This window comes from Dermacentor albipictus, chromosome 6 (genome assembly GCF_038994185.2).
Source record: "Dermacentor albipictus isolate Rhodes 1998 colony chromosome 6, USDA_Dalb.pri_finalv2, whole genome shotgun sequence".
NCBI lineage: Eukaryota > Metazoa > Arthropoda > Arachnida > Ixodida > Ixodidae > Dermacentor > Dermacentor albipictus.
In genome coordinates this window covers 124,544,377-124,571,159 of record NC_091826.1, presented here as the reverse complement: position 1 = coordinate 124,571,159, position 26,783 = coordinate 124,544,377, and the positions used below count along the sequence as shown (strand labels likewise).

At 46.0% G+C, this 26,783-nt stretch overlaps 1 protein-coding gene across 3 annotated transcripts in view; it reads left to right on the top strand.

Annotated features, from left to right (window-relative positions):
- The first annotated feature begins 9,647 nt into the window (after positions 1-9,647).
- LOC135899464 (uncharacterized) overlaps positions 9,648-26,783 on the top strand; it is a 146,686-nt gene continuing 129,550 nt past the window's right edge. The window contains exon 1 of one of the 3 annotated variants that reach the window (XM_065428732.2): positions 9,648-9,735. In XM_065428732.2, the coding sequence (XP_065284804.1) occupies positions 9,732-9,735 (4 nt within the window). In that variant the 5' untranslated portion in view covers positions 9,648-9,731. The remainder of the gene's footprint in view (positions 9,736-26,783) is intronic. The other 2 variants (XM_065428733.2, XM_065428734.2) reach the window with 2 other exon arrangements.

Here is a 26,783-nt window from a genome sequence, read left to right as displayed (position 1 = left end):
GGGGGGGGGGGATATGATGATCACAGTTATCTGCCTTGTTCAGTGCGGCATGTATGATTGACTGTGAATGTATGTATGTTTTTTGGTTTCTCCTCTTGGCTGGAGCTTTTATATATTCTTTGTTCCAAGCAATAAACTTCAGTTGCAAGTCAGCGCTCGTCCGTGTCGTTCTCCCTGCTGTCCCCGTCAAAACCCCGCTGTTCTGTTTCAAACGTTAGCGACTACGTGTAATGCAAACATGATGTCACAGTCGGTAATGTGGAAAGAAGACGCTGATGGTGGTCTTAGAGACGACGAAGAAGTGTTTAGCAGTATCGATGCTCTACGCTTGTTGGCTCAGCCATTAAAAGCCATCTGTAAATAGACGAACGCTTCTTCGTTGCGGACAATCTACTTCTTCTCGCTTCTTCTACTTGCGCTTCTTCGCTTCTTCTACTTGCGGATAATCAGACATGTCTTCCCATCCTAAATTTCGGACAGTACCCACAAGTAGTTCCTCGAGGCATGTCTCTTGCCACGTCGTCACCAACGCACGAGTGCCACATTTCTGCTCTATCTGTTGCGCCGTCTTCGACCACTGCTCATTCTGCGCCTTCTGCATCAGTTCCGACCGACGACTTTACAAAGATGATTGCACCAGAGCTCTCAACCCAACAAGCCGCACAGCTCCGTGGTCTCCTCGAGTCCTACTCCGACATTTTCGATCTGAACGATAGCCCTTTGCGTCAAACTACGGTCGTGAAGCATCCGATAAATACCGGTGACGCAGCACCTGTTCGCAGACGCCCATACCGGGTGTCGCCTTCTGAGCGACAAGTTATCCAGAGCGAGGTTGACAAGATGCTTGCCAAAGGGATTATTGAATATTCTTCCAGCCAGTGGGCGTCCCCTGCTGTTCTCGTCAAAAAGAAGGATAACGGCTGGCGATTCTGCGTTGACTGTCGTCATCTAAACACGATCACCAAGAAAGATGTATATCCACTTCCCCGCATTGACGATGCTGTGGATTGTCTCCACGGTGCCACTTATTTTTCATCTATAGACCTTGGCTCTGGATATTGGCAAATTGCCGTGGATGAAATGGACCGTGGAAAGACCGCATTCGTCACACCAGATGGCCTATATCAGTTCCGAGTAATGCCATTTGGCTTGTGCAATGCCCGGCAACCTTTGAACGGATGATGGACATGCTCTTGCGTGGTTTGAAATGGTCCATCTGTTTGTGCTACTTGGATGACGTCATCTTATTCTCTTCAACTTTTGCGACTCATCTTGGAAGACTTTCATCTGTTCTTTCTGTTTTTCGCACCGCTGGCTTGCAGCTCAACTCATCCAAGCACCACTTCGGTCACCGCCAAATAACCATGCTCGGACATCTATCGATTCGTCAGGCATTCGCCCCGACCCCACTAAAGTTCATGCGGTGCAGAATTTCCCCGTACCAACTTGTGCCAAAGATGTTCGAAGCTTTATGGGCCTTTGCTCTTACTTCCGGAGGTTTGTGGAAAATTTCGCCCCTGTTGCCCATCCCCTTACTGACCTCCTGAAGAAAGACGTTCCTTTCGGTTGGGGCTCTGAACAAGCCTCTGCTTTCTCGCAGCTCATCACGCTGCTTACCACACCTCCTGTTCTCGCCCATTTCGACCCCTCCGCTCCTAGAGAAATCCGCACTGACGCCAGTAGCAACGGCATCGGCGCAGTTTTAGCTCAACGGTGTAGGAATCTCAGTGCTGACACCCGTTATTGCAATCGGACCGCTGGCATGAGTTGTTGCAAATGGGTCGCAAGCCCCAAGGGTAGCGTTGGCCTGGCGGCCTGGGGCACAACTGGAAGCATCCGAAGGTCCGAGCAAAGCATGAGTCTACTGCTAACAGAACAACTTGTTTATTCTAGCATCGCAAAAGAGCGGCCGGTCAGGTCGACCGAAGTGGAGAGACGGGAGAGCACGTTACTCAACAGAAGAAATCGGAGCCTCTCTCCTGGCGTCCGTGTGCAGCTGCTTTTATACTCTCTGAGTTGAGGGCAAGGAGGAACGTCACGGAATGAGGCCACGTGACGGCGGGGCACGGACAAGCTGAGAGACATGTTGAGACGAGTGTAATGACGCATCCGCCGGGCCGGCGCCGGTCAGACCTCCACGCTTCACACTTGGGGAGCTCCTCTCCCCGGCTGCCGCGCTTTGACAAGCGTGGGCGCCAACATGCACACACACACACACGCACACATGAACACACGTGGCATCGAAACATGCCTGGACGCGCTTGGCGGGGAGGCGTTGTGGCAGCGCTGAACGGGCCAAAATGTCCGCCGCTTTGAATGAAGCCCCGGCGTCCGTTGCATCCGCGCCGGCTATACCGCGCATCGTAGGCGAAACGTAACAGACCACCCCACCGGGGGAAGGAGATCCCGATGGTCAGGGGACTGCATCCGCTGTCCGGAGGGATGTTGCTCGATGATGCTCATAACCGAAGTCGGTCGTCCCTCGGGGTTTCTTGAGCGCAGCGCACAGAGAAAGCCTCGTTCTCACATTCAGGTTCACACAGGACACTGCAAAGTGACTTCGGGAGAGTTGCCATTTTTCTCTCGTTCCCAGCAAGCGTTAGAACTACGCCGAAACTCAGCCGCTCAGTCAGCAAGCACGGCACAACCCTCACTAAGCCATGCCAGGCTCTTTCCCCCCCTTTTTTTTACTGCCTAGTTCCTTACCGTAGTCTAGCAGCATCCAGAACGCGTCCAGAAATTGGAAAATTGCACTAGAAAGCACGTCATCACTTTGAAACACTACACAAAAGCAATATGTTAAAAATCCTGCCTCAGGAAGAAAAACATCAGTAACAAACAACTTTGAGGCTTATTCCTACGTTAGAGGCTTCGACTTGAGCCATCGGCGTTACCGTTGAGACTCCTCTTTTTGTAACGCACCTCAAAGGAATATTGTTGCAAAGCGAGGCTCCAGCACAGGAGGCGGCCATTTGTGGAAGAGATGGTCAGCAGCCATTGGAGAGGGCAGTGATCCGTCTCGAAGCATGCGAAGCGGAGATCGCAGCGAGCGACCGTACACTAGCTCAGCTGGCGAAAACCCCATCACATCACCCCAGGCAGACACAGCTCCCAGTCAGTTTCTTGTTCAAACCACAATGCTCTCAACACGCCCTTAATGACGGAGTGGAGCTTCTCAACGGAATTCGACTGTGGGTGGTACACTGAGCTGTGTAACAGGTTTACCACACACCTTTCAAGAAAAGTTGTCGTCAAAGCGCTAGTAAACACTGTGCCCTGATCTCATTGGATTTCCGCAGGAAAACCAACTCGCGCAAATATGGACAGTAGTGCATTGACTATCTCAACTGCACTGAATTATTTAAGCGGCACTGCTTCAGGGAACTTTGTCGCTGGGCAGATCACAGTCAAAATGTGTCTGTACCCCGTGGCTGTTACCGGCAGAGTACCCACTGTATCAATAACGAGCCGTCTAAAAGGCTCCGTAATGATAGGTACCAACTTCAACGGCGCCCTCGATTTCTCCCCTGGTTTGCCCACCCACTGACACGTGTCACATGTCCTCACAAAGTGGTCTGCGTCCCGAAAACACCCTGGCCAATAGTACTCTTGCAAGAGACGGTCCTTAGTTTTCTTAACTCCTAGGTGTCCGGACCACGAACCCCCATGCGACAAGCGCAACAGATCCTGACGGTAGCACTGAGGCACGATCAGCTGATCGAACTCCACACCCCTGCGGCCTAGATACTTCCGGTACAGGACCCCACCTCTTTCCACAAAACGAGCATTTTTCTTGGCGATACCCTCCTGGACAATGCAGCGTATGTAGAAATAAAAGGGGTCCAAGCACTGACCCTTGTGGCACGCCCGAGTAAACTTCGCTGAAAGGTGAGTTAAAATTATTAGCGTAAACGAGCAGCGGTCGGTTAAGAAGAAAGTATTCAATCCGTTTCAGAACATTGTAGTCGATATTCAGTTGGGTTAGCTTTAAAAATAATAAGCGGTGACATACCTTGTCGAATGCTTTCGAATGATCTAGGAAAATGCAGTTGGCTTCTGGATGCGCGATCTAAAATATGAAGTTTGATAGTGAAGCTGGCAAGTTGTGTTTCGCAAGAAAATGACCTACGAAAGCCATGCTCTGCGCGTGTAAAAAATGAATTAGACTCGAGAAAGTTCACAAGGTTAGTGAAAAGTACATGTTCTAATAATTTGCAACAAGTACTAGTGAGCGAGATGGGGCGATAATTTATAGGGGATGTTCTATTTCCTGACTTGAATAATGGAATCACCTTACCGACTTTCCATTGTGTTGGCAGAGTGGAACTATCGAGAGTCTGCTGAAATATCTTTGTCATTATTAAGGAACTGTAGACAATTGTATTTTTTTAATTTAGCATGAATGCAGTCAAAACCGGGCAATGAATGAAATTTTAGGGCATCAATGAGTTTAGCAACGCCAGATGAATCGATGAAAATTTGAGGCATAGTTGGGAAATTATACCGGAGTGAAACGGGAAGTTTGGTGTTTGATGTGCGCGAGAAGTTCACGACAAAGGTTTCGTTAAGTTCTGATGCGCATAAATGAGCCGTAATAGGGTCACCTGACGCGTCAGTTAAGTTAATAGATTCTTCGGTATGCGGGTTGATGACGCGCCAAAATTTTTTAATGTTGGTAGGTAGCATCGATGGCAAAGTGTTGAAGAGTAAGTTATCTTTTGCTTGCTTAAGCGCAGTTACATTCGCATCAGCAGCAGTCTTTTATGCGTCCCAGTGTGTGTTACATTGCCATAGCCTGGCTGTTCGATATCTGCGCTTTTTTCTGTTAGATAGGCGTTTTATATGGGTGGTATACCATGGGGCTTGAGGATTAGAAGTGATCGTGCGTCTCAGAACATATTTTTGAATTAGTTCGTGAACATTGGCCGTGAACATATCCCAGTTAGTTTGCACAGAGCGTTCGTTAAAGTTTCTGAAGAAGTTTTGAATAAAAACTGATAATTCATTGTTAATGGCATCGAAGTCTGCTCTAATATAATCTAGTGTGGCCTTTTTCTTTCTTGCAGGTTTAGGACAGGCAGTGTTAATGTTGAAAATGAGCAAAGAGTGATCACTTATGTTGGGTAAATAGGTGATGGCTGAAGCAAAGTCGGCTCGATTGGTGAGGATCAAATCTGAAGTGTTGGCTGTGTTGACAGAGATTCTGGTAGCGTGACTAATTGGGTAAGTGAAAAAGCAGAGCATAAATCAAGAAAATCGCTGGCATCGGATGAAAATTGAGATAGGGTGGGAGGCTGCGTAACCCAAGAAATATTTGGAAAGTTAAAATCAGCTAGTAAAAACAAGGAAGCCGATGGAGAACTGGTGTGTATTATGTTAGGTTCGTCATGAAGGTCGTTAATAAACGAGTGTAGAGAAGAAGGAGGACGATTGCATACGCCGAATATTATTTTCTGATGGTCAAGAGTAACTGATGCCCAGACAGTTTCCAAGATGCTATCAGTGTAGATGCATTATGACGGTATGTGTTTCGAAATAGCAAGGAGTACGCCGCCTCCCCGTTGATTAGTTTGGTCATGGCGATATACTGCGAAGCGATGTGCGTTGTGAAAGAGTTCGTTATCGTGAATTTGAAATGATAGCCAAGTTTAAGTAAGTGCGATGATATGCGCAGAACAGGTGTCGATTGCGGATGAAAGAGAAGTTTTCGTATTCAAGATACTTCTGATGTTAGTATACAGAATCGTAACATCAGATGGTGATGAATGACCACTGCCCCTCTCGCGCCCCTAGGACGCCCTATGTGATTAAGCGCTTGATACTTGGGGCGCGTGTTCAGATGGCTGCTCGATTTCATCGATTGTGTCGTTAGATGGATTGTACATGAAGCATGTGCCGCGTATGTATAGCTTATGGTAGCGAAAGCGAAATTTGGGTGATCCCGGATGGCCAATTCCAAATTCGGTAAGTTTCCGTCTCGCAGTTTGAGTGGCGGGTGAAAAATCTTCGCTTATTGAAATTTTGTGTTCCTTGAAATCATTGCAATGTGATAGGACTAACTATTTTATTTTGTGGTTGGTAAACTTGGCAATGATGGGTCTGCATTTATTAGCGGAAAATATACCTAAACAATGAACACGCTGAAATGGGTCGTTTGGTAGCGAGTCAAGAACCTTCGTGAGTGCATTGGTCAGTGTGCTTTCAGTTTGTTGCCAAGTTTAAGATGAATCTGTTAGTCCATCAAAAATCAAATTATCGCGGCGTGACCTGCCCTCCATATCATCTAGGCGCTTTCGTAAAAATTTATTTTGTGAAGTTAAGCTTTCAATACGTGCTTGCATGCCTGCAAACTCATGACTGAAGGTATCAAGAACTTTCCCTTTCTCTTCTAGTTCATCGGAACGCTTCTGAACATTAGTTATTTTTGTTTCGATGCTTTTCTGCCCAGCCCTAATGGATTTAATGTCTCCGGTCAGCTCATGTTGTGCCTTCGAACTTTGTGATGAGCGGGAGTGAACATATTTGAGCTGTTGAAAAATTACGGTCATCTGTTCTGCAGGGTCTTCAGGGAGTGATGCAATTTCTGATAGGGATTGGAATCGAGTGATGTGGCCGGGGTTTGTTTCTATGTTGCCGGAGCACAAGAGTAGGAAAGCCATAGAAAAACAATCATGCACAGTTTCACATAGCACCCCTGGGCACGGGAACAGCAATAAGCAGATGACATCGCTTTTTTTAGCGTACAAGGAAAATGTACACACCTGCATCGGAGCAAAGCGAAAATCAGGAGCCATATATATGGCTCCTGATTGCAAGAAGCATATATGCTTCTTGCAATGTTCCCGTGCCCACTGAATCCGAGGACGGAGTAGCCACAGCTTAAATTCCTTGCGGGCGATGATGCAGTTGTCGATGGGGTTTAATGGCCGAAGGCGAGCGATTACATCGGGTGCGATGGATTCCATCGGGTGGGATTCCTTCGGGTAATGCTGCGTGATCTCCCCATATTTTAGCATGCGCTCTCCGCTCCCTCGGTCATCCAGGGGCCCCGTAGCGGCTCGGCGGTAGAGATCTCGAGCCAGTTGGTGGGCCGCCTAGTTGCCGGGGACGGCGTCATGCGCCGGAGTCTAAATTATTTGAATTTTTCTATTTAACCTTCTTTGGCCTAGGATGCTGGTCAGTTTCAGTTTATCGCTATTCGGACTTCGTGCATGCTCCATTAAAGAATTTTGTTACAATCTTCTGTGAAGTAGGGCAGGAAGATCTGTCATTTGTTTTTCCTAGTTGAAATTCTTGTAGTTAGAGAGATTGATTCTCTAATTACAAGAAATTTGACTAGGGAAAACAAATCTCAGATCTTCCCGCCCTACTTCCCAGAAGATCGTAACAAAATTGTTTAGTGGAGCATGCACAAGTCCAAATAGCGATAAACTGAAAATTTCACAGAAGGAAAAGAAAATACAGTGATTCATTGTTGTGTGGCATAGTATGCACCATGTTTACTAAATACGCTACTTACACAGCCAAAGGCGGTACGAAAAATATGCAGCGAGAGAGCCGCACACACATATATACAGTTGAAACAACAACAAAATATTACGTATTGCACACACAACAGTAAACATTTCCGTCACAAAAGGGACAATTTACCAATATTGAAAAATGTATGCACTGTTATAAATAAGCATTAACACCAGCACTGCACCTTTAGGATAGTGGCATTTTATAAATCAGAAGAAAAGTGTTACATGCGAAATTAATGTTTTTCTTTCCTGCCAGTTGTATTTTTGGTGTAGGTTAAAACAATCAAATTGTTTTCAAGCTGTCGCAATTCGCCGTGGTTTATTCATAAACGTCGTAATAATTTCGTCAACGCTAACTGGCGCCCGATTAATTAACATGAGGGCTAACCCGTTAAGGCACTGCTGAGCGGTTCGGCATAGAGGCATAAGTTTTCGACGAGTAGCGCAGTCATACGTGAATATCTTGGAAAATATGTACGAAGATTCAACAGTTTTCTTGGTTCTCTACAAGAAAAGTAGAAAAATACATATATAGAAAAGGCTCAGGCAAGCAGATATAATCTCTCCAATGCGATTCACTGCATGCTTGGAGGCATTTCGGCTAATAAACTAGGAGGTTAGGAGTGAGGATGAACAGCCAATATCTCAACAAGATTCAATTTGCAGGTGACATTATCCTGTTCAGCAACACTGGGGGCGAATTGCAACAAATCATTGAGGACAATACCTAAGAACGTGCAAGAGTGGTGTTGAATATAAATATGTAGAAGGTAAAGATAATTTGCAAAAGCCTAGCAAGAGGAACACAAGTTCACCAGATCCCCAGTCAGCCTGTAAAATCTGTGAAGGCTTAATTCACCAAGGTCAGTTACTCACAGGGGACTCTGATCATGAGAAGGAAATGCATAGAAAAATAAATAATTGATTGGAGTGCATACGGCAGACATTCTGAGATACGGACGCGGAGCTTACCACTATCATTGAGAAAAGGGTGTACAATTACTGCTTTAGACCGATGCTAACATAAGGGGCAGAAACTTGGATGTTTACAAAAAAGCTCTAAAACAATTTAAGTACCACACAAAGAGCGATGGAACTGAGTGTTACGCGTAACATTAAGAGAGAAGAATAGTGCGGTGCGGATCAGAGAGCAAATGGGGATAGCCGATATTTTATATGAGATTAAGAGAAACGAATCGAGCTGGGCAGGCAATGTAATGTGTGGGATGCATGACCGGTGGACCATTAGAGTTACAAAATGGGAGCCAAGAAAAGGGAAGCTCAGTCGTGGATGACAGAAAACTAGGTCGGGTGAGGAAATTAGGAAACTTGCAGGCGTGAGTTGGAATTGATGGGCGCCTGACAGGGGTAATTGGAGATCGCAGGGAGACGTCTTCGTCCTGCACTGGATATCAAATGGACTGATGATATGCATGCATATAATGCCACCAAGGCCACGATGTTATCCTCTGACGCCACCCGTTCTGCGTAGTACGTATATATTGACGCTTCCATGTAGCAGGCAATCTTGCACCAACTTCTGTGAACATCTCTCGCGCTGCAAACAGCCCGTTCACGTCATCTCCGCCATGTTTTGTTAAACCAGCTACCAAAACGGCGCATAGGGTTTTATTACCTATATCACTGTCTCTTGCCTTTGCTACGAGCTGTTGGCAAGTTCGACTTCTTCCTGCCCAGCCGCCTCGGCAGCTCAGATGGTAGAGCGGCTGTCCCGGACTCGGACGAATTTTTCTTCAACTGCGAGGCTCTTCTTTCGAGAAACCTGTATCGGTTTCCTTTGTAGCAATGGCTACGATTGGGTGGTCGTCTCATTTTCCCTTTATTAATTGCCACATTCTTCAGTTACCGCAGAAGACAATATTCCCAATCATGCATAAATGATTTTGAGCCTCATTAAAAACTAACGCAAAAAATATTTACCTGGTTTATTTTTCTTCCCCTCTTCCAGTCCATTCTGATTTTTTATGACAGACAGACCGCTGAAATTTTCATGCCGTTACTTCTTCCAATAACGTATTTTAATATGATATTTCAGTTTTTCTTTGTTTAAATCACACAACAAGCACTAATTTGCTTCTTCTTTCTTCTTGGACTTGCTACTGCATCGCCAGGCCTGAGTAGTGGGCAAGTCACTGTCCTTCAGGCCTGAAGTAGGAGCCATAACGTTCGTCGAAAGCCAAGCAAAACATGGGTGAGAAATGAAATCTTTTTCAGTGAGCGTAATGTTATTCGCTACGATTTCAAAGCGCTACAATTTTTGCTTCTGTATGGACACTTCGTTCACCCCAAAGCATAAACTCAAGCATGGTTGCCGTGCACGATGCATCACCAAAAACGCAACGTGTCTAAATATTTAACGAACGCCACATACTTCTGTATTCTTCACGGAGATCAAAATGTTGGCATGACCAGCTTAGAAACCAAATTGCAAAGCATTTACTACCAGAAACGATTATTCATAATTCTTGCACAAACGTCGAGTTGTGCTCGAAAGGTTGAAGCGTCGAAACAGAAGCCACGATAGCACTATTGAAGTACCAACATAATCGACGAAATACGAAAAATACAATGGTTGGAAACTACTCGACAATGCAACAACACTTTTATTGATCTTTTTCTTAAAGGCGCGCAGAACGAGGGACAAGGCTAAGAAAGATTACAGAACGCATGGGCCACCCTTCTTCACATTATATTTATTCTTCGAATAATTTCCGAATTCAAAGAAACAGTGTCTTGCCGGGTTGATGTTTAGCTTTAACTGTTCGGTGAAGATGTAGTAGCCACGATGCGTCTATATGGTATGCAGATATCAGTGCAAATGGTAAGTACTGCGCATCTACACCAATGAGCAAAGTTTCCCTTTTGATGCAAGGCAACGGCGCCGACACCTGCAGAAGATTCATTAGAAATGTGCGTAATAATAAATAAACACGGTAAGAGAAGGGTTTCTTAGTAAGCGAGCATAAGGAATGTGGTTAGTTCAGAATACGCCATAGGCGAATATTTGTTTCTTCGCTGTCTCTAACCATGGCTGTCTACCTACCTTAACACGAGTTATTTGTTTGCTGTGAATTCCCATTACGACTAAATTTACTGTAAGTGCTCTAATTAAAGGCGTGTGTGGTGGATCGAAAGCAACGGCCACGTCATCAAACCCCAAAAGTTAATCGGATGAAGGGCTTCTCTGTCGTGGACCTTTGATCGCCTCCTGCCACGACGCTGACTACATAAAACCTTCATGGAAGGATTAGGAGCGTACGATAGGTGACTCTCGTCCCTTGTCTGGAAAATACGAGCTGCAGTTGTTACTGATGGGTGAGGGTGGCTAAGTGGGAGTAGGAAGTATTATCAAGCCGCTACTTAGCCACTTTCTTTGTTCCTTTTCGACCGCCATGTATGTGTAATTGCACGTTTAGAGTAGAGACTCATACTCACATCCACGTTGAATCGCGGTGACGTGTTTCGCAACATGGATACACGGACACCAGAAGGAACGACTGACACACCACCTACTATCAGCGGCCAAATTTGAGTTCGGGATGCGCTACCATTATCCCGCAGCCATGTGCGCCACAAACCCAAGTGCCAGTGCACCTTTTCAGCGATTATATCGAAGGGAAAAAACGTATTTTTGGAAACTTGCAAAAAAACTGAAAGCAACCACGAGCTGCTGTAGAGCATCTCATATGACAGACAATTCAGGCATGCGTACAAGTTGATCAATTAAAGGGATACCGATGGTTTCTGAAGCAGTGGTAAACAACTAATGAGGTTTGTTCTGCTTGTACGATTAAGCTTGTCAACTCAGAATAAGTTGCTCTGCATAAATTCCCGAATTCCCAGAATATTCCCGAATGACCTACCAGTACGCTTGCTTGCAGATCTATTCTTTTTTGTTTGTTTTCAATTTAATATTTATGATAAATTGCCAGTTGCATTATTTTTTTTAGTCCCTTTTCAGGTGTGTCACATTTCTCGTCTGTCTTTCTTTTCTTTTCTTGGCTTCGTCCCTGTAACATACTTGTAGATCCAGTTTGCTTTCAACCGTACGTTCATAGGAGCGAAAATTACGGCAAATTGCTACAGATACACCATGGAAATAAACATGGCAACTTTTGCGCCGACATTAAGCAAGAATAATAAGTTGTTTGTGCAAAAGGTAGGGATTTGCGTCTAGTCAAAAGTTGCAGTGTTAAGCACAATTTTTCCTAAGTACTGAAGACAGGTCATCAGAAACGTGTCTATAGGATATTTTGTTAAAGTGCTTCGGTATGTGTTTAATTTTCTAATAATCAACAGAGAGGAAGTCGACGTGGTATAGATTCGAAAGACGGAAAGGTCTGCGTTTCACTGCAAAAGTGCCTAAATATAATGAACGGCAGTTCTTGGATTAAAAATTAAGGACGCAATCCAGTCATGTATGTTGGGAGTATAGGCCTAAGTCTGGTAAATCTTTGGTTATGGATCAACCAGTGGGAGGTGGTAAAGCTAGTGAATAGCCGTATCCTGATTGCGTTCTGCTGCCGAGAGGTGATGTTGTCACACGCTGCTGGATACTGTGTTTTCTCAAGTAAGAAGGCTAAGGTTAGCGGGATACCCAGAGCATGCTATGATGAGATCGCTTGAGAAAATAAAACAGAATAAGTGATGGATCAAAGGATCAAGTAAGAAATGCCGGAAGCGGCTGTAGTTAGCGGTCTTACCATATTAGCCTCGTATGTCGCACAGTTTAATGAGTGTAGGCGCCCGATATGAGGTCAGTGTCATTTTTCTGCACTTTGCAAGTTCCCTATTAACTGATCAGGTGCTCGCGGCAAGGTTGACGGTGCTCAGAAAAAGAGCCCCCAATGTGAAACGCAAGTCTCAGTCAGTACCATGTAAAACATGCATTGTACATAACCTGCCTTTATTGTGTGGACGGTGTAATGTAGGCTCATCAGAAAAGAAATATCAGATAAAAGGAACATGAAAATAGAATAAAGAATACTAAAGCGGCTCCCCTTACTTAAGCTTAAGGTGGGTGTGTGCCAGAATTTAGTAAGACTAACGTCACCGCGACACAGGAAGATAGTGCAACCCGCTTAAATCGTTGAAACTTAGCACATTTTGAAAGCACAATGCAGGTGCATCGACTATGTACCAAACGCACGCACAGAAAAGGAAATATACAATATATTGACACATGCCGAACGCGTTTCTTGTATGTGCAGGCGGAACAGTGTGGTGTGTACAAAAGAAATATTTTGTTTTTGTTTCACGTGACATCTTATTTCGTTTTATTCTTGCATTATGATAATTCTTTCATACATATGTCACTATGTTTTCAAGAAAAAATTTAGTAGTGAATCAGCGCTTGTGCGGGTCTTCCTTGCTTAAGGTCTGCGTAAAAAGTGCGCTCTTTATTTCCATCTTGTGAGACCCGCCGTGGTTGCTCAGTGGCTATGGTGTTGGGCTGCTGAGCACGAGGTCGCGGGATTGAATCCCGGCCACGGCGGCCGCATTTCGATGGGGGCGAAATGCGAAAACACCCGTGTTCTTAGATTTAGGTGCGCGTTAAAGAACCCCAGGTGGTCAAAATTTCCGGAGTCCTCCACTATGGCGTGCCTCATAATCAGAAAGTGGTTTTGGCACGCGAAACCGCAAATATTATTATTATTCAATCTTGTGAGAAGCCGCCAACTAGCCACTTGTCTATCGGTTGAAATCTTATGTATAGAATTTCATGCTGAAATAATGAACCTGATTGAGTGAGTGAGTGAGGATCGAGCTTACTTAAAACAGGCATATCATCGATCCATTGGGAGCTTAGTTGTCAATGCAACGCTAGAAAACCATTGCGCGGAACCTTGTTAACGTTCCGATCACTTGTTTTAGCGTGCTTAAGAGATGTAACTTTTGGTCAATGTTGGGTTCGTCCCGTGTGATTTCGTGCGCGCTTGCGTCACCCTCGAGTGATGGCTCTTCTGATAAATACTGGCATAAGAGGACTGACACGGAAATGGAATTCAGCCGCTCTTTTGAGTTTCTAGCTAGACAAGAACTGGAGAGAAGTTGGAGCTGAAGCTTTTTTTAAGTCGAAGCAGGAGTATATTAACATTTCGTATTTTTACAATACGATTGCACAGGATGAGTGTGCAGTCGGCGGTACCAAACTAAAAACTCGCAGGGGGTCCTCCGAACAAAACGTTTACCTGGGATGAGTATATTAGTCAGCAGACAATGGCGGATTAGCGGGAGAAAAATACATTCTCGGAGATACACATAAAAATTATAGGAACCAACAAGAATAATTGGAGGTTGGTAAATTCAAAGAAATGAAAAGAAGGCAAACAAACATATCTTACCAACAGTTTATCTAATGAATAAATTTTAATACATCAACGAAATCAGTACATTCTACATGCTTCTAAATCAGGAGGTAACATGTTACAAAGTGATATACTTGAAATCTTTAGTGATTCAGCAGTAATTAGTATTTTAGGTAAAAGCAGATTATTGTTTGTGGAAAACCTGGCGTTGTTCGTATTCATGCCACTAAATCAGTAAATCTGGGAATACATGATTCATTACTTATGAGCAACTCATGCTGATCAGTAATTTATCACTAACAAATTTGCGTAGAGGTAAAATATTCAGGTTATAAAAAATGGGGCTGATAGATATGAAAATGGGTTGACAGTGATGAGTTTTCAAGCTTGCTTTTGCAAAACGTTCAAGGTGTGCCATCTTTCTAGAGGCAGGAAGCCCAAATCAGCATAGCCACCTTAGCACAGAGTGGAGTGAGTTCATCGTAGTCATTCACTGTACACAGTCGGAGTACTGTTAAACTGGTTGTTGCATACTTTCCGAGGGCATCACAACACTGCAGTCGGTCAATACAGCACGAATCACGTAGACGCTCCTGATATAACGATCCGCTTGTAACATATGCTCGCGTTCTTTCCTGACGACCGAGCGTTGTGCTGACGTTTTCTTCAATTTGGGAATACTTAAGAAGGTGTATTGTGTGTTCAAGTATGAAATTTACGCGTCAAGTAGTCTCTGGCACTTTTGTGCATGATAAATAATGTAGCGAAGATAGTTCGGGTTGTGACGTGCGGTGAACATTTGCCGCAACATCCTCTATTTGGTTTTCACGTATTGCGCAACGCTTGTGTATGTAATAGAGAAAGCAGCGAGATGCTTGCGCGAGAAGTGCGAGCACTCAATTTATGGCGACAAAAAGGAAAACATTGCACGTGTAGCGCTAATCCAGCCAGAAGTATCTGGTTCATAAGATGAACAGGGATTCAAACCGCGTCAAGTTCTTCCCTTGTGGTGGTCGTGGTGTAGGTGGCGGTGAAAGGTTCATTACTTGGATCCTTGTTTCACGCTAGTATTGGGCCGGCCTTGGTTGCTTTGGGTGACCGGCAGTTGGTAGCGCTCGGCGACTTCCAACGCCGAGGGCAAAGATGTTTCCGGACAGCTGGGTCAGAGCTGTGGTGTGTGGGCCGAAGATTACTTCTTGGGTTTAGGCCTATTTTCTAGAGAATGCTCCGGCCAGTGGTGGTCGAAGAGAGGCGTTCTAACTGCGTTGTCTAACACTCTCATCTAGAGTGTTATGTATCCCAATTAGAAGGACGCGTTCGTTAAAGGTGTGTCTTCGAAGATTCAAAGATTGACTGCCATCTTTGTAGGCCTCTCGTATCAGAGCATTCTTCTCTTCTTTTCCTCATGACACATAGAGAGGGTTGGAAACTATGCGGCTGATTACAAATGCCTGTATGAGGTGACAGAGATCGTGCATCAATTCATATGTCTCTGCGGCGGTTAGCGATTAACTTTATGAGCTGCATAACTTGGTGGACTGTAGCATTTAATTTCATGATTGTGGCGGTGTTCTTCCCAACCTTTTGCAGGAGGATGCCTAATATTTCCACCTTTTCCACCTCGGGAATGGGGGTTCCGTGCAGTGTGACTTGGATTTTAGGTGGGGCCCTAGGTTTGTTCTGCATTTGGGTTGCCGAAGTATGAGTAGCTCGGACTTGGTGGGTGAGGAGATTAGCCCAATGACTGCGGCATGCACCGCTACCATGTTTACTCCAGCCTGAAGCGTTCCTTCTATGGCGCCCGTATTCCCGTTGCCCCTTCACAATGCGATCCCAACGGCATAGAAGGTACGGAATAGATTAGGCACTATGTAGAGTGCCTTTGCCATGTGAACTAGAGTAATACTAATTAGTAGTGGTGAGGGGAACGACCCTGAATTGGTACCGCAGCTTCCTAGTGGAAATAGTGGAGAATAATAAAGAGCTGAAGCTCCTTTTCCATGTTTCAGAAAGACTGAGATGTAGTTGATAGTACGGGGAACTACACCCAATATGACAGCGCGTCCAAAATTGCGGAGTGATAAACGTTGTCAAAACCTTTCGTGATGTCCAAGGCGCGAATGGCCCTTGTCCTCTTTGCATTTCGGGGTTCAAAAGATTTCTCCCAAATCTGAAGCATGACGTCATGTGTAGATAAATGGCTGGGAAAGCCGATCATCTTATGAAGGAAGAAATCGTGTTCGTCCATGTGACTCTGGATGCGGCCCCGAACATGTTCGAACAGCTCACCCAAACAATAGGTAAGGGAAATGAATTATTTGTCGAGTTACTTGCCTAGTTTTGGCATGAAGGTGATCCGGGCATGCGTCCATAAAGCTGGGAGTGCGCCCGCTTGCGAGCACTCGTTAAAGAAATCTGTTATTGCTTGTATCGAGCATCCGTCGAGGTCTCGGAGCATCTTTGTGACTTTTCTATCCCTGGGGCCGAGCTGGTAAGTAGTTTGTGCATAGCGGCTTTCACTTCTCATCAGGAGATGTCCTTATCTAGTGTAAGGCTGGGGCGGCCCGTGTATGAGAGTAGAGGTGTAGGTGAAGTCGTGGTGAGGTACTGTGCATAGAGTGCGTCTAGCCGTACGCCATCTTGGAGGGGTACTTTATGTAGCATGTGATTAACATTCTTTCGTAGCGTTGCTATCGTATGCCCTGGATCTAGCAGGCAACGCAGGAATGTCCATGTCTCTTTAAGGTAGACATTGTCACTCATGCGATCGCACAGTGGCCCCAATGCTGGCATGACCAATGGCTCGCATGCACTTTTATCTCCTTTACTAGCATGGCTGTGGACCGTTTTAGTGGGCGATTGTGTCTATTGGCAAGCCAGCGTTTTTGCAGGCTGTCATGCGTATCCCAAAGGTGTGTGTAGTAGGCGACTATCTGCCATCTGCAAATCTGGGAAGTCGGGGAAGGTGCATGGATGTGCTAAGGGTCATAACCTGTGTTAGGAAATTTATCCAGGCGTCTAGATCCGTGAGGGTGTTCGGGAATTCTCGTCATGTTTGATGGAACTTGTCCCAGTAAACCACATCTAGACGCCGTTTCTTCACTTGTGTTGGAGATGAGAAGTTGAACTCGATGTTGGTAATCTAATGATCGCTTCCTTTCGAGTGGTGAGTGTTTGTCCATGGACCGTTGATATTTTTAGTGAGAGTAAGATCTCGTTTGGTGTTGCGTTGGATACTGGATCCAATTCTGCTGGGTTGATCACTGTCGTTGAGTAGTAACAGCCCTTCGTTCTTGAATCTCCAGACTCAAGTTCCTTTCCGGGATTTTTTTTACTGTAGACCCAGCCTGTGGGTTAGGTGTTGAAGTCTTGCCCCACCAGTATAGGGCACTACCAGTATAGAGCCCTTCAGTGGGCCATAAATATTTAGTATGAAAAGTATACGATCTTTCCGGACACGTGGTAGAAGCTCTATAAGGAGAGAGTTTATGACCGCGTAGTCCCATAGGTGGTCTATTGCACGAAATTACGATGAACCAAGGTAGCAATGCGCATTTCCGGCATGTTTGTTGGTTCATGTAATGTGTAATTTTGGAGTTTCACACTGCAGAGAGTCTCTTGCAGCCCTATGATGGCAGGTAGCTCTTCTTATGTGAGGTTTTTGTGGTGGAGGTGCAGGTTGTCGTGCTTCGCTTGGAAGCTCCTACAGTTCCACTGCCACAGATTGATGCTGTTAGTTTGTGCAGCCATATTAAGGTGCGACAGCTGGGTCCACTTGAAACTGTCCATCTGGCTAGAAAGCAAGTAGCACATTCAGCTGGGTTTGCATTTGGGGCGTGGAGGTCTCGTACGTTACCTGACATTGCTCTAGAGCAGTCAACCGGCTGGCAATGTTAGCTATGCAGTTGGGGTTATCTTTCCTCAGAGTGGCCATACTTTGGTCAATTGTTCTAACAGTGCAAGTTAGCAGGACGAGTGTGTCCGTTACCATAGGGATGTGTGAATCGTTTTCAGCCTGTGGCTTTCTTTTGGGTGGGGGGTTACGTGCGGATGACGTGGTGCGTGTAGACTAGGGGGATGGTGGATGAGCAATTGGATTCTTGGATGGGGTAGTTTGCGTTTGCGTGGGGGTGGAGGTGTATGAGTACTTAGCACGCTGTTCTCTTGTAACTGCTGTCGGAGCATTGAAATATTGAGATGCTGTTGTCTGAGTTGTGCTCTGACCTCCTCGTTTTCTTTGACGAGCAAGGGAGGCCACGGCTTGCAGCTAACTTGTTTTTCTATGGGCTGGGCCTCGTGTCCAGGTTGAGCTGGGAAATATGAGAATTGACTGCTGTGGTGGCTATAGCCTATGAGTGCAATTTACCACACACCACAGGAACGAGTTGCGCAGATTGATACTGAGCCTAATGTGACTGCGAGCGTCGTTGTAACTGATCTTGACGGTTCCACACATCGTCGGGAGCAAAGCACCACCGTTACACCACCTGAGATGAGTTCCTGCGCTTGGGCGAAAAATAATTTTCACCACCGTCGCCGTGTCTGGCGTGGAGCATGTCTTTTGCCGTTCAAAGACTTAGACTTGCCTTTGTAGGGCGATGCAGATGTGGCCAGGCTGGTGTATGGTAGAGTAGAAGAGCCCTGCTTCGGGGCCAAAACCTTGGCGCTGAGGGTGGGGTAGGCCACGTTTCTTGCGTTGATGCCTCGGCACCAACGTGGATCGGTCGCGTGCGCTTCGAGCGAGATAATCTCGCCTTCCACGCCGCAGACCATTCTGGAAGGGGTGTTCGCTGAGGGGAGAGGAGTGTTGTACCCACCAAAGATTCTAATTCTGGCCGGCGTCCACGGCGGCGAGGGTTCTTGGTGTGCTTGGCCGACGCGAGCTCTAGCGGTCCGCGCCCGGCACAGAGGCACAACCATAGGCTCGGTCTATGCTTGTGCAGCATTTCTTCCTGATATCTTTATTTTATCTCAATATTTCCAACTAGGCCAATGCCATGCTCATCCTATATTAAACCTTTTCTGGACCCGATGGTTGTCAGATCAATTGTTCAGGTGCACCTGCCGCGGTGGCTTTGTAGCTTTGGCGTGGTGCTGCTAAGCCCGAGTTTGCGGTATCAAATGCATGCGGCGGCAGCTGCATTTCGATGGGCACGAAATGCAAATACACCCATGTAACGTGAAGTGCATGCACGTCAAAAACACCCGGTGGTCAAAATCAACCCGGAGCCCCCGGCGGGTTGATTAAAATCAATCCGGAGCCTGCGGCGTGCCTCATAATCGCATGGTTGCTTTGGCATGTAAAGCCCTAGCATTTCATTTTAATTTCTTAAAGTGTATATTGACGCGCGTGCTTCTTTACCTTTCTCCCGTGACTGCTTTTCAGTCCTTAAGAAATGTTAAACGTTATTCCTCGGCGCAAGAAGCGCCGGCATGTCTAAGAAGTTTCTAGATTGTTGTCGATAGTTGTTTTCGTTGTCTTTTCACATCAGACGTTGTGTAATCTGAATGTGTGCGCGGCGGTTATTGTGTAGTTTTTCTACAAGCTACGTGGGCACCAGTGGTTACGCTGGAACCTTCGATGAGTTTTCTTAAAAGGAAACGCCCTTGACCTACAGATCAGATTACGATGAGTGCAGCGAAAACGATCGCATGACAAAGCCGGCTTGGCATTGCTAGATGGCAATATTTGTCAAAACTATTTTAGTTTTTTGTTGTTTTTTTTTGTGTCGCTACCGCCCTCGCCCCTGAGTATCTTCCTGTATTTATTCCACTGACAAGGGAATAAAACGATAGTTGCAAGTAGCGCTCTGTGGTGTGTGTCTCTTCTGTGTGTATCGTCAAACTGTTGCGCATTCCAACCTCCAATATGCTATACCAACACGCCCAGTCGTCAACCTTGGCAAAATTCTCATCCATATTGGAAAGGATTTTTTACCTTTATACTAAGTAGTGTAATTTCAGTTGACTGAAATGGCAAATAACTGACTCTCGAAACCCGAACTGTTCTTTCACACGAATTTGTCCGGTGCCGAAAAACTTAAACAGTCGTTGTTTTATAAAATATTCCGGTAGTTTAGACATCAAAGGAAGCACAGATATAGGCCTATAGTTATTTACGTTGTCATAGGGGCCAGGTTTGTGCAAAACAACCACTCTTGGAATTTCCATACCTTCTGGAAAAACACCTTGGTCTAAAGCATCATTACAAATACGTTGTAGTGGCGAGCTGATTAAATCGGCTACAGCAGTAATTGGTTCGGGCCTAATTTCATCTGCTCCAGCCACCATGGATTTATCTAGGTTTCGAAGGAACATGAACACTTCATGTTTACTGCATGGCTTTAAGAATATAGAACTTAGGACTGGAGAGGCAATGTATTCATTAATTTCATGCTTTCTATCTTGTTTTTTAACCGATTCAAAAGAGGATAAGAAATGCGCATTAAATTTGCCTGCCGAGGTAAAGCCACTGTAGTAAACATTATTGAGTGTTAATGTGTTAGGAACATGACAAGTAGCCCTTTCCATTAGGTCACTAAGACAAATCCAGATTTTTTAGGACAGTTTGAAATTGCGGCAAATTTATTCTTGTAGTATTCTTTACGTGCTTTTTTATATCAGCACCTAACTTGTTTCTTAATGTTTTATTTTCCTCAAGTATGACTGGGTCTTTTATTCGGATGAATTTCTCAAAACGTTTGTCACGTGCTACAATTCGTTTATACAGCTCCCTTGTTACCTATGTCTTTCGATACTTTTTTTACGTTTGTTTTACTAACAATAATAATGTACTATCATATTTGCTTTTTACTAACCCAAGGAAGATATTGTATGCTATACTACGATTTTTCTCATTGTAAACATCACTCCATTCAATGCTTTCTATGATAGATGTAAGCGTAGCCACATCTATTGAACTGGCAGATTCTTTTTCGTTTTCTTATTAACCGGTGAAAAAGCATAAAATAGGTTGGTGGTCACTTAAATCAAATGTGAGAACACCAGACAGAACACTAGACAACTCATGGTTTGTGGCACACAAATGTAATAACGTGTCGCTCTCTGACGTTATTCTGGTTGGTGACTTGATAACACGGGTGCAGTGAAATGTATCGGTGGCTTTATGAAAAGAAAGTCGTGGGGAGCTGTTTGTCAGCGTATCAATATTGAAATCTCCCCCTATAATAACAGGCATATTTAGGATGCATGCATATGCAGGCAGATCACGTACAAACTGAACAACTTCGACGATTTCACTAGATGGGGGTCGATAAATGCAGGCAACCAGGTCTAGTCATTGCAGTGAACTAGGCATTGCACCTCGAAAGGAAAAGCATGCGGTACTGATGCAGCAGTACCGACTTAAACGCAGGCGCACGAACTTGTGCTTGTACGCTCAAAGTAAATAAGTAGTGGTATCACTGGAATCACTCAGTAGCAGTGGCATCTAACATAAACAAAAAATAAGTGTGAAAAGGTAAACACAGAACAAACTGCGTAATAACGGATTATTATTAGCTGCTTGAAGAAGGCCTCGTTGGTTCCACTGCCGCTGAGTGTGTAAATGTCGAAGATTCCCCGCCGCCAACGATGGCATTTCAAAAACTACCTCGATTATGCCCCAACAAAACGCCGCCTCGAAGTTAAGCAGATCTCGCATCAAGAAAGCCCAAAGACACGACGTCACAGCGCCGGGACAAAGCGACGAAGGCGCCAACTGAGGTCACGGCCTAACCGCAATGCAAGCCCAAGAACCACCGACTTCGACGTCCTTATTCATGGCCAAAACCTTACCGCCCTCGTCAACTCGCGAACCCACTGCTCTTCTGGGGTGGACAGTTACTTCCAGCCTTCCCAGGCCTACGCAACCACAGCTCAAAGATATTCAAGAAATACAGGGTCAGCTTCTCATCGTAATCAAAGATTCGACAAACACCGTTTGCGAAGCATTGCCTAACTGAAAAATGCGCTCTGCCACTCTGCCAGAGCCCTTACCGAGTTTAGACGCGAGAACTTAAAGCTATAAGGCAACAAGCCGAAGAAACGCTGCGAAATATCATCAACCAGTCGAAATGCCCGTGGGCGTATCCTTAAGTATTTGTGAAGAAAAAAATTTGAAGACGCTTAAGCGCCTGTATAAGAGTGGAATGCGATAGCACGCTTCCCGGCAACTGCATCGTATGTAACTGCAATGTAACCGGGAAACACTAGTGGCGAACGCTATGCATGAAGGCGGGCTTTCTGGTAGAAATCATGCCTCTTGCGCGGGTTGTGATGGATGGATGCATTGCTGTGATCAGCGTTCCCTTTGGAACGGGGCGGTGGGTTGCGCCATCAAGCTCTTGCTATTATACTGCCTAAGGTCCTACCTAGCTTAAAATAAGAAAAAAAAACATGATGAGCTCCCACAACCAAATTTCCTGACCCCCTACTGTGAAATTTGCTTTTGTACGTTTCCGTTTTTTGTCGTTTCCCTACTTTTCTTCCACCAATTTTTCAATAGCCTCTTACTAATCGCTATTGCAGACACATTTACTTTCCCCTATTCTCGCTGTAACGAAGTGCTTCAAGGAGGCCAGCGGTGCCTAAATCGACCGCTGGGCAGATGTCTTCACTTTCTAATAAAATGTGCTCCATCTTTTCCCTTGCTTTACCACAGCCAAGCACATGCTTCTTCTTCCTTCTTATATCTCGGTTTATAGGTGCGTGTTATAAGGCGTCCTGATGTCGCTTCGAAAAGTAATGAGCTTCCCTTTGAGTTATCATAAATTTTTTCTCTCCTGATTTCGTTTTTACCTCCTAAGTAGTTACTCATGACAGGTTTCTTTTCCATTGCTGCCACCCATGATGTTATTTCAGCCTCTCTGACTTTCCGCTTGACGTTCTTTGTTGCTTTGTTGCTGACCCTACAGGCCGCATACTTACTAGATAGTGGTAAGCTTCCGAGTTCTTTTCCTCCACTGTGAATCAATGTTTTTTCCTGTACAGATACTTCAACACTGTCTAAGCCAATTTACTTTCTTCGATATTCCTCAGTCATTCGTCATAACCAATTTTACTGTGAGCTTCCCTCCCTTCAAAACTAGTCCAGCCCATATCTCTCTGCACAGCTTCATTTGTAGTCTTCCCGTGAGCGCCCAGTGAGAGGCGTCCCACTGACCTTTGGTTCCGATCGATTCCTGCTGGTACCCCTGGTTTTAAGCAAACAACCGCATTTCGAAAAGTCCTAGAACCAAAACAAATTTCCACATACCCCGGGGCACCTCGTAGCTATTGTGTCTCCACATTACTCTTTGCTTCATTATGGTTGCATTTCTGTTCCCCTTTACTGGTAATGTTTTTTGCTGTGTTTCTATATATCTATTGCCTTCGTTTATACATATAACAAGGTATTTACATTCTTTTGCCACAGGTATTTCCTGGCCCTGTATTGCCACTGTTTGTTCACTGTTTTCATTGAATACCATAACGCCTCATCTTATAACACTAAGTTTAAAACCTAAATTCTCACCTTCCTGTCCACAGATGGAAGACATCACAGATATAGAACAGTGGACCGACCAACTGCGGTGGGATATCGAGCGCATGACGCAAACGATCCCGTCGACAGCTGGGCTCGAGACAATAGACTCCCGGTTGCTGCACATGTGGGAAGCCAAAACTAACCTGCAGCACCGATGGAAACAACAGAGACACAATAGGAGACTGCGTAAACGGATAGCACAGCTCAACAAAGAAATAGAAAAGCACGCGCTTAACCTGCAACATCAACAATGGGAAGAGAAATGCGCGGAGATGGATGGTCAACTCACCACGCGTCGCACGTGGCAGATACTACGGTACCTGATCGATCCCGCCAACACCAAGACCACACACATGCAAGGCATATACAAAATCATACACGCTTACGGGGGAACGGAAGAACAATTCCTACGGGATACGGAACGCCTTTACATATCCCAAACGCCACCGCAAATATATCCAGACTACTCAGGAGAAAGCAACGCCACCCTAGACGAGGAATTCTCCGTAGCCGAAATCCAGGCGGCCCTCGTAAAGCTGAACACCAAGTCGGCCCCTGGCCCCGATCGAATACCCAATCGGGCACTACGCAATCTCGATTACGGATCGATCGAGAAACTAACAAAATACATTAATGAGTGCTGGGCGCACGGCAAGCTACCCCGACAATGGAAAGAAGCAAATATCACACTGATACCGAAACCCGGAAAGAAATTACAGCTGGAAAACCTGCGCCCCGTCTCCCTCACGTCCTGCGTGGGCAAGTTAATGGAGCACGCGTTTCTCAATAGACTCACGGATTACCTCGAGGACAACGACTTATTTCCACACACCATGATTGGGTTCAGAAGACATCTCTCCACGCAAGACGCCCTTCTGCAACTAAAACACCAAATCATAGACAATCCGGGGCATTCGACGAAAGCCATCCTCGGGCTGGACCTGAAGAGGGCCTTCGATAACGTTCGCCACGATACCATATTGCGACAAATAGACAATCTAAATCTCGGCCTGCGCACGTACAACTACGTCCGAGACTTCCTCACGGGAAGAACCGCTCGCATGCGAGTGGGGCAACTACAGTCAGAGCAAATCAACATCGGCAGCTCGGGCACCCCGCAAGGCTCGGTGATCTCGCCAATGCTCTTCAACCTCGTCCTGCTGGGGTTGCCCGACCAACTGTTTCAAATCGAAGGACTGCATCACACGCTATACGCGGATGATATTACGATCTGGACGACAACGGGCAGCGACGGAGCGATCGAGCAACGTTTACAACAGGCCATCCAATGCGTAGAAAACTACCTCGTGGGCACGGGACTCGCCTGCTCGGCCGAAAAATCCGAACTGCTGCTGTATAGACCAGTCAGAAAGGGGCGCCCACCTAAATGCTACACCCCCCAGGAAAAGCAAAAGATCCAATTAACGGCATCAAATGGCCTACCCATCCCGATAGTAGAGAAAATCCGGGTACTAGGAATGATGATAGAGCATAAGGGTGGCAATGGCGAAGCACTTCGCAAGATAACGGCAAAGGCCACCAGCACGATGCAGCTCATTCGACGCATCACCAACAAACACGCGGGCATGCGCGAAGGCAGCGTCATCCGACTCATCCAAGCCTTCGTCATTTCCCAGATAAGGTACACGGCAGCGTTTCACAACTGGACGGTTGCGGAAAAAAACAAGCTCAACGCGCTCATACGCAAGGCGTACAAATGTGCGTTGGGACTTGCGCCTGGAGTCAGCACCACCAAGCTCTTAGAACTAGGCCTACACAATACGCTCGAAGAACTCGTGGAGGCGCAACAAGTGTCCCAACTTGAACGCCTATCCAAGACCCGCCCGGGCAGACACGTGCTTGAAAATCTCGGCATCACATACCACTCGCAACATGGCGTCAAAGTAGACATTCCAAGATCCATACGCGAGCAACTATACGTACCCCCATTGCCTCGCAACATGCACCCCCAACACCACACGGGGAGGCGTAAAGCCAGGGCACAACAAATGAACAAAAGTTACTCTAACGACAAGGATGCGGTCTTCACCGACGCAGCCCGCTATCGAGACAGGAAGAGTTTCGTGGCAGCAGTTACTAGCCACCGAGGCAACCACCTCACGAGCGTCACCGTGAACACGGCACATGCCGAAGCGGCAGAGGAAGCGGCCATAGCACTGGCCCTCACACAAACCAAAGCTACATACGTGATCTGTGACTCGCAAACAGCAATTCGCAATTTTGCAAATGGGCGCATCTCGCAAGAGGCATATCAGATACTCCAGCGACATCCCATACACCAGGGAGAGGCCGACATTGATACCCGAAGGCATTTGCTGTGGATCCCGGCACACACTGGAATGAGCACCCCCAACGAAGCGGCTCACGGCGTTGCTCGAGGCCTGACTCACCGAGCAGCATCGGAGGAAGAGCCCCCGCGGGGTACTGCAAACGTCTGGGCATGGGAGGATCGTATGACCACTTTTCACGACATCACGGCACACTACCAATTACAAAGACGCATATACCCATTCCCTCACGCTATGTTAGACAGGACGCAAGCAGTACACTTCAGACAATTACAAACAGACTCTTACAGAAACCCCAGACTCATGCACGCCATGTATCCAGACATGTACACTACAAACAGATGCACATCGTGTGGCGAGGTTGCCACACTAAATCACATGCTATGGGAGTGTCGGGACCTATCAAACAAGTCGGGCAGTGCCGACCCCTCCGTCTCTTCCACCGCCAGCCTCCAGTCACGCTGGATGACCGCACTGCTCAGCTCTGACCTGACAGAACAACTCTGGGCCGTCCAGCGAGCCGAGGAAGCCGCTTCGAGACAAGGTCTCGGAACCGCGTCCGCGGCGGGTGCCCAGACCCACTAAAAGACGCCGGACTCAAATCTTGCTGATTTGAAATTAAAGTTTACGCTGTCCACAGATATTAGCCAGACGTTAAGATCAATTTGCTTGCTAGCTAGCAACACAATGTCGTCCACATAAAATAAACCTGGAAGGTGCTGCTCGACTACTGTATCCACCTGTTTGTATGAGAGATAAAATCTTATATTGCTTCCTTCCAGCGCCCTCTCTATCCTGAACATATATATCATATACAGCAGTAAAGATAAAGGGCACCCCTGCCTCAGTCCATTCTTGATATCAATTTCCTTCTCACTTCTCATTCCTTCCCATCCAACGCAAACTGCATTTCTTAGGTAAATCTCTCTCAAAAGCTGTAGACAATCGTCCCCTAAGCCTCCCCTTTCCAGAATATCTCGCAAAATGTTGCGGTCTTCATTGTCATACGCTCCTGTAATATTGTCGTACGCTCCGTGATGGGTAGATGGATGAATGTTATGAGCGTCCCCTTTGGAACAGGGCGGTGGGTTGCGCC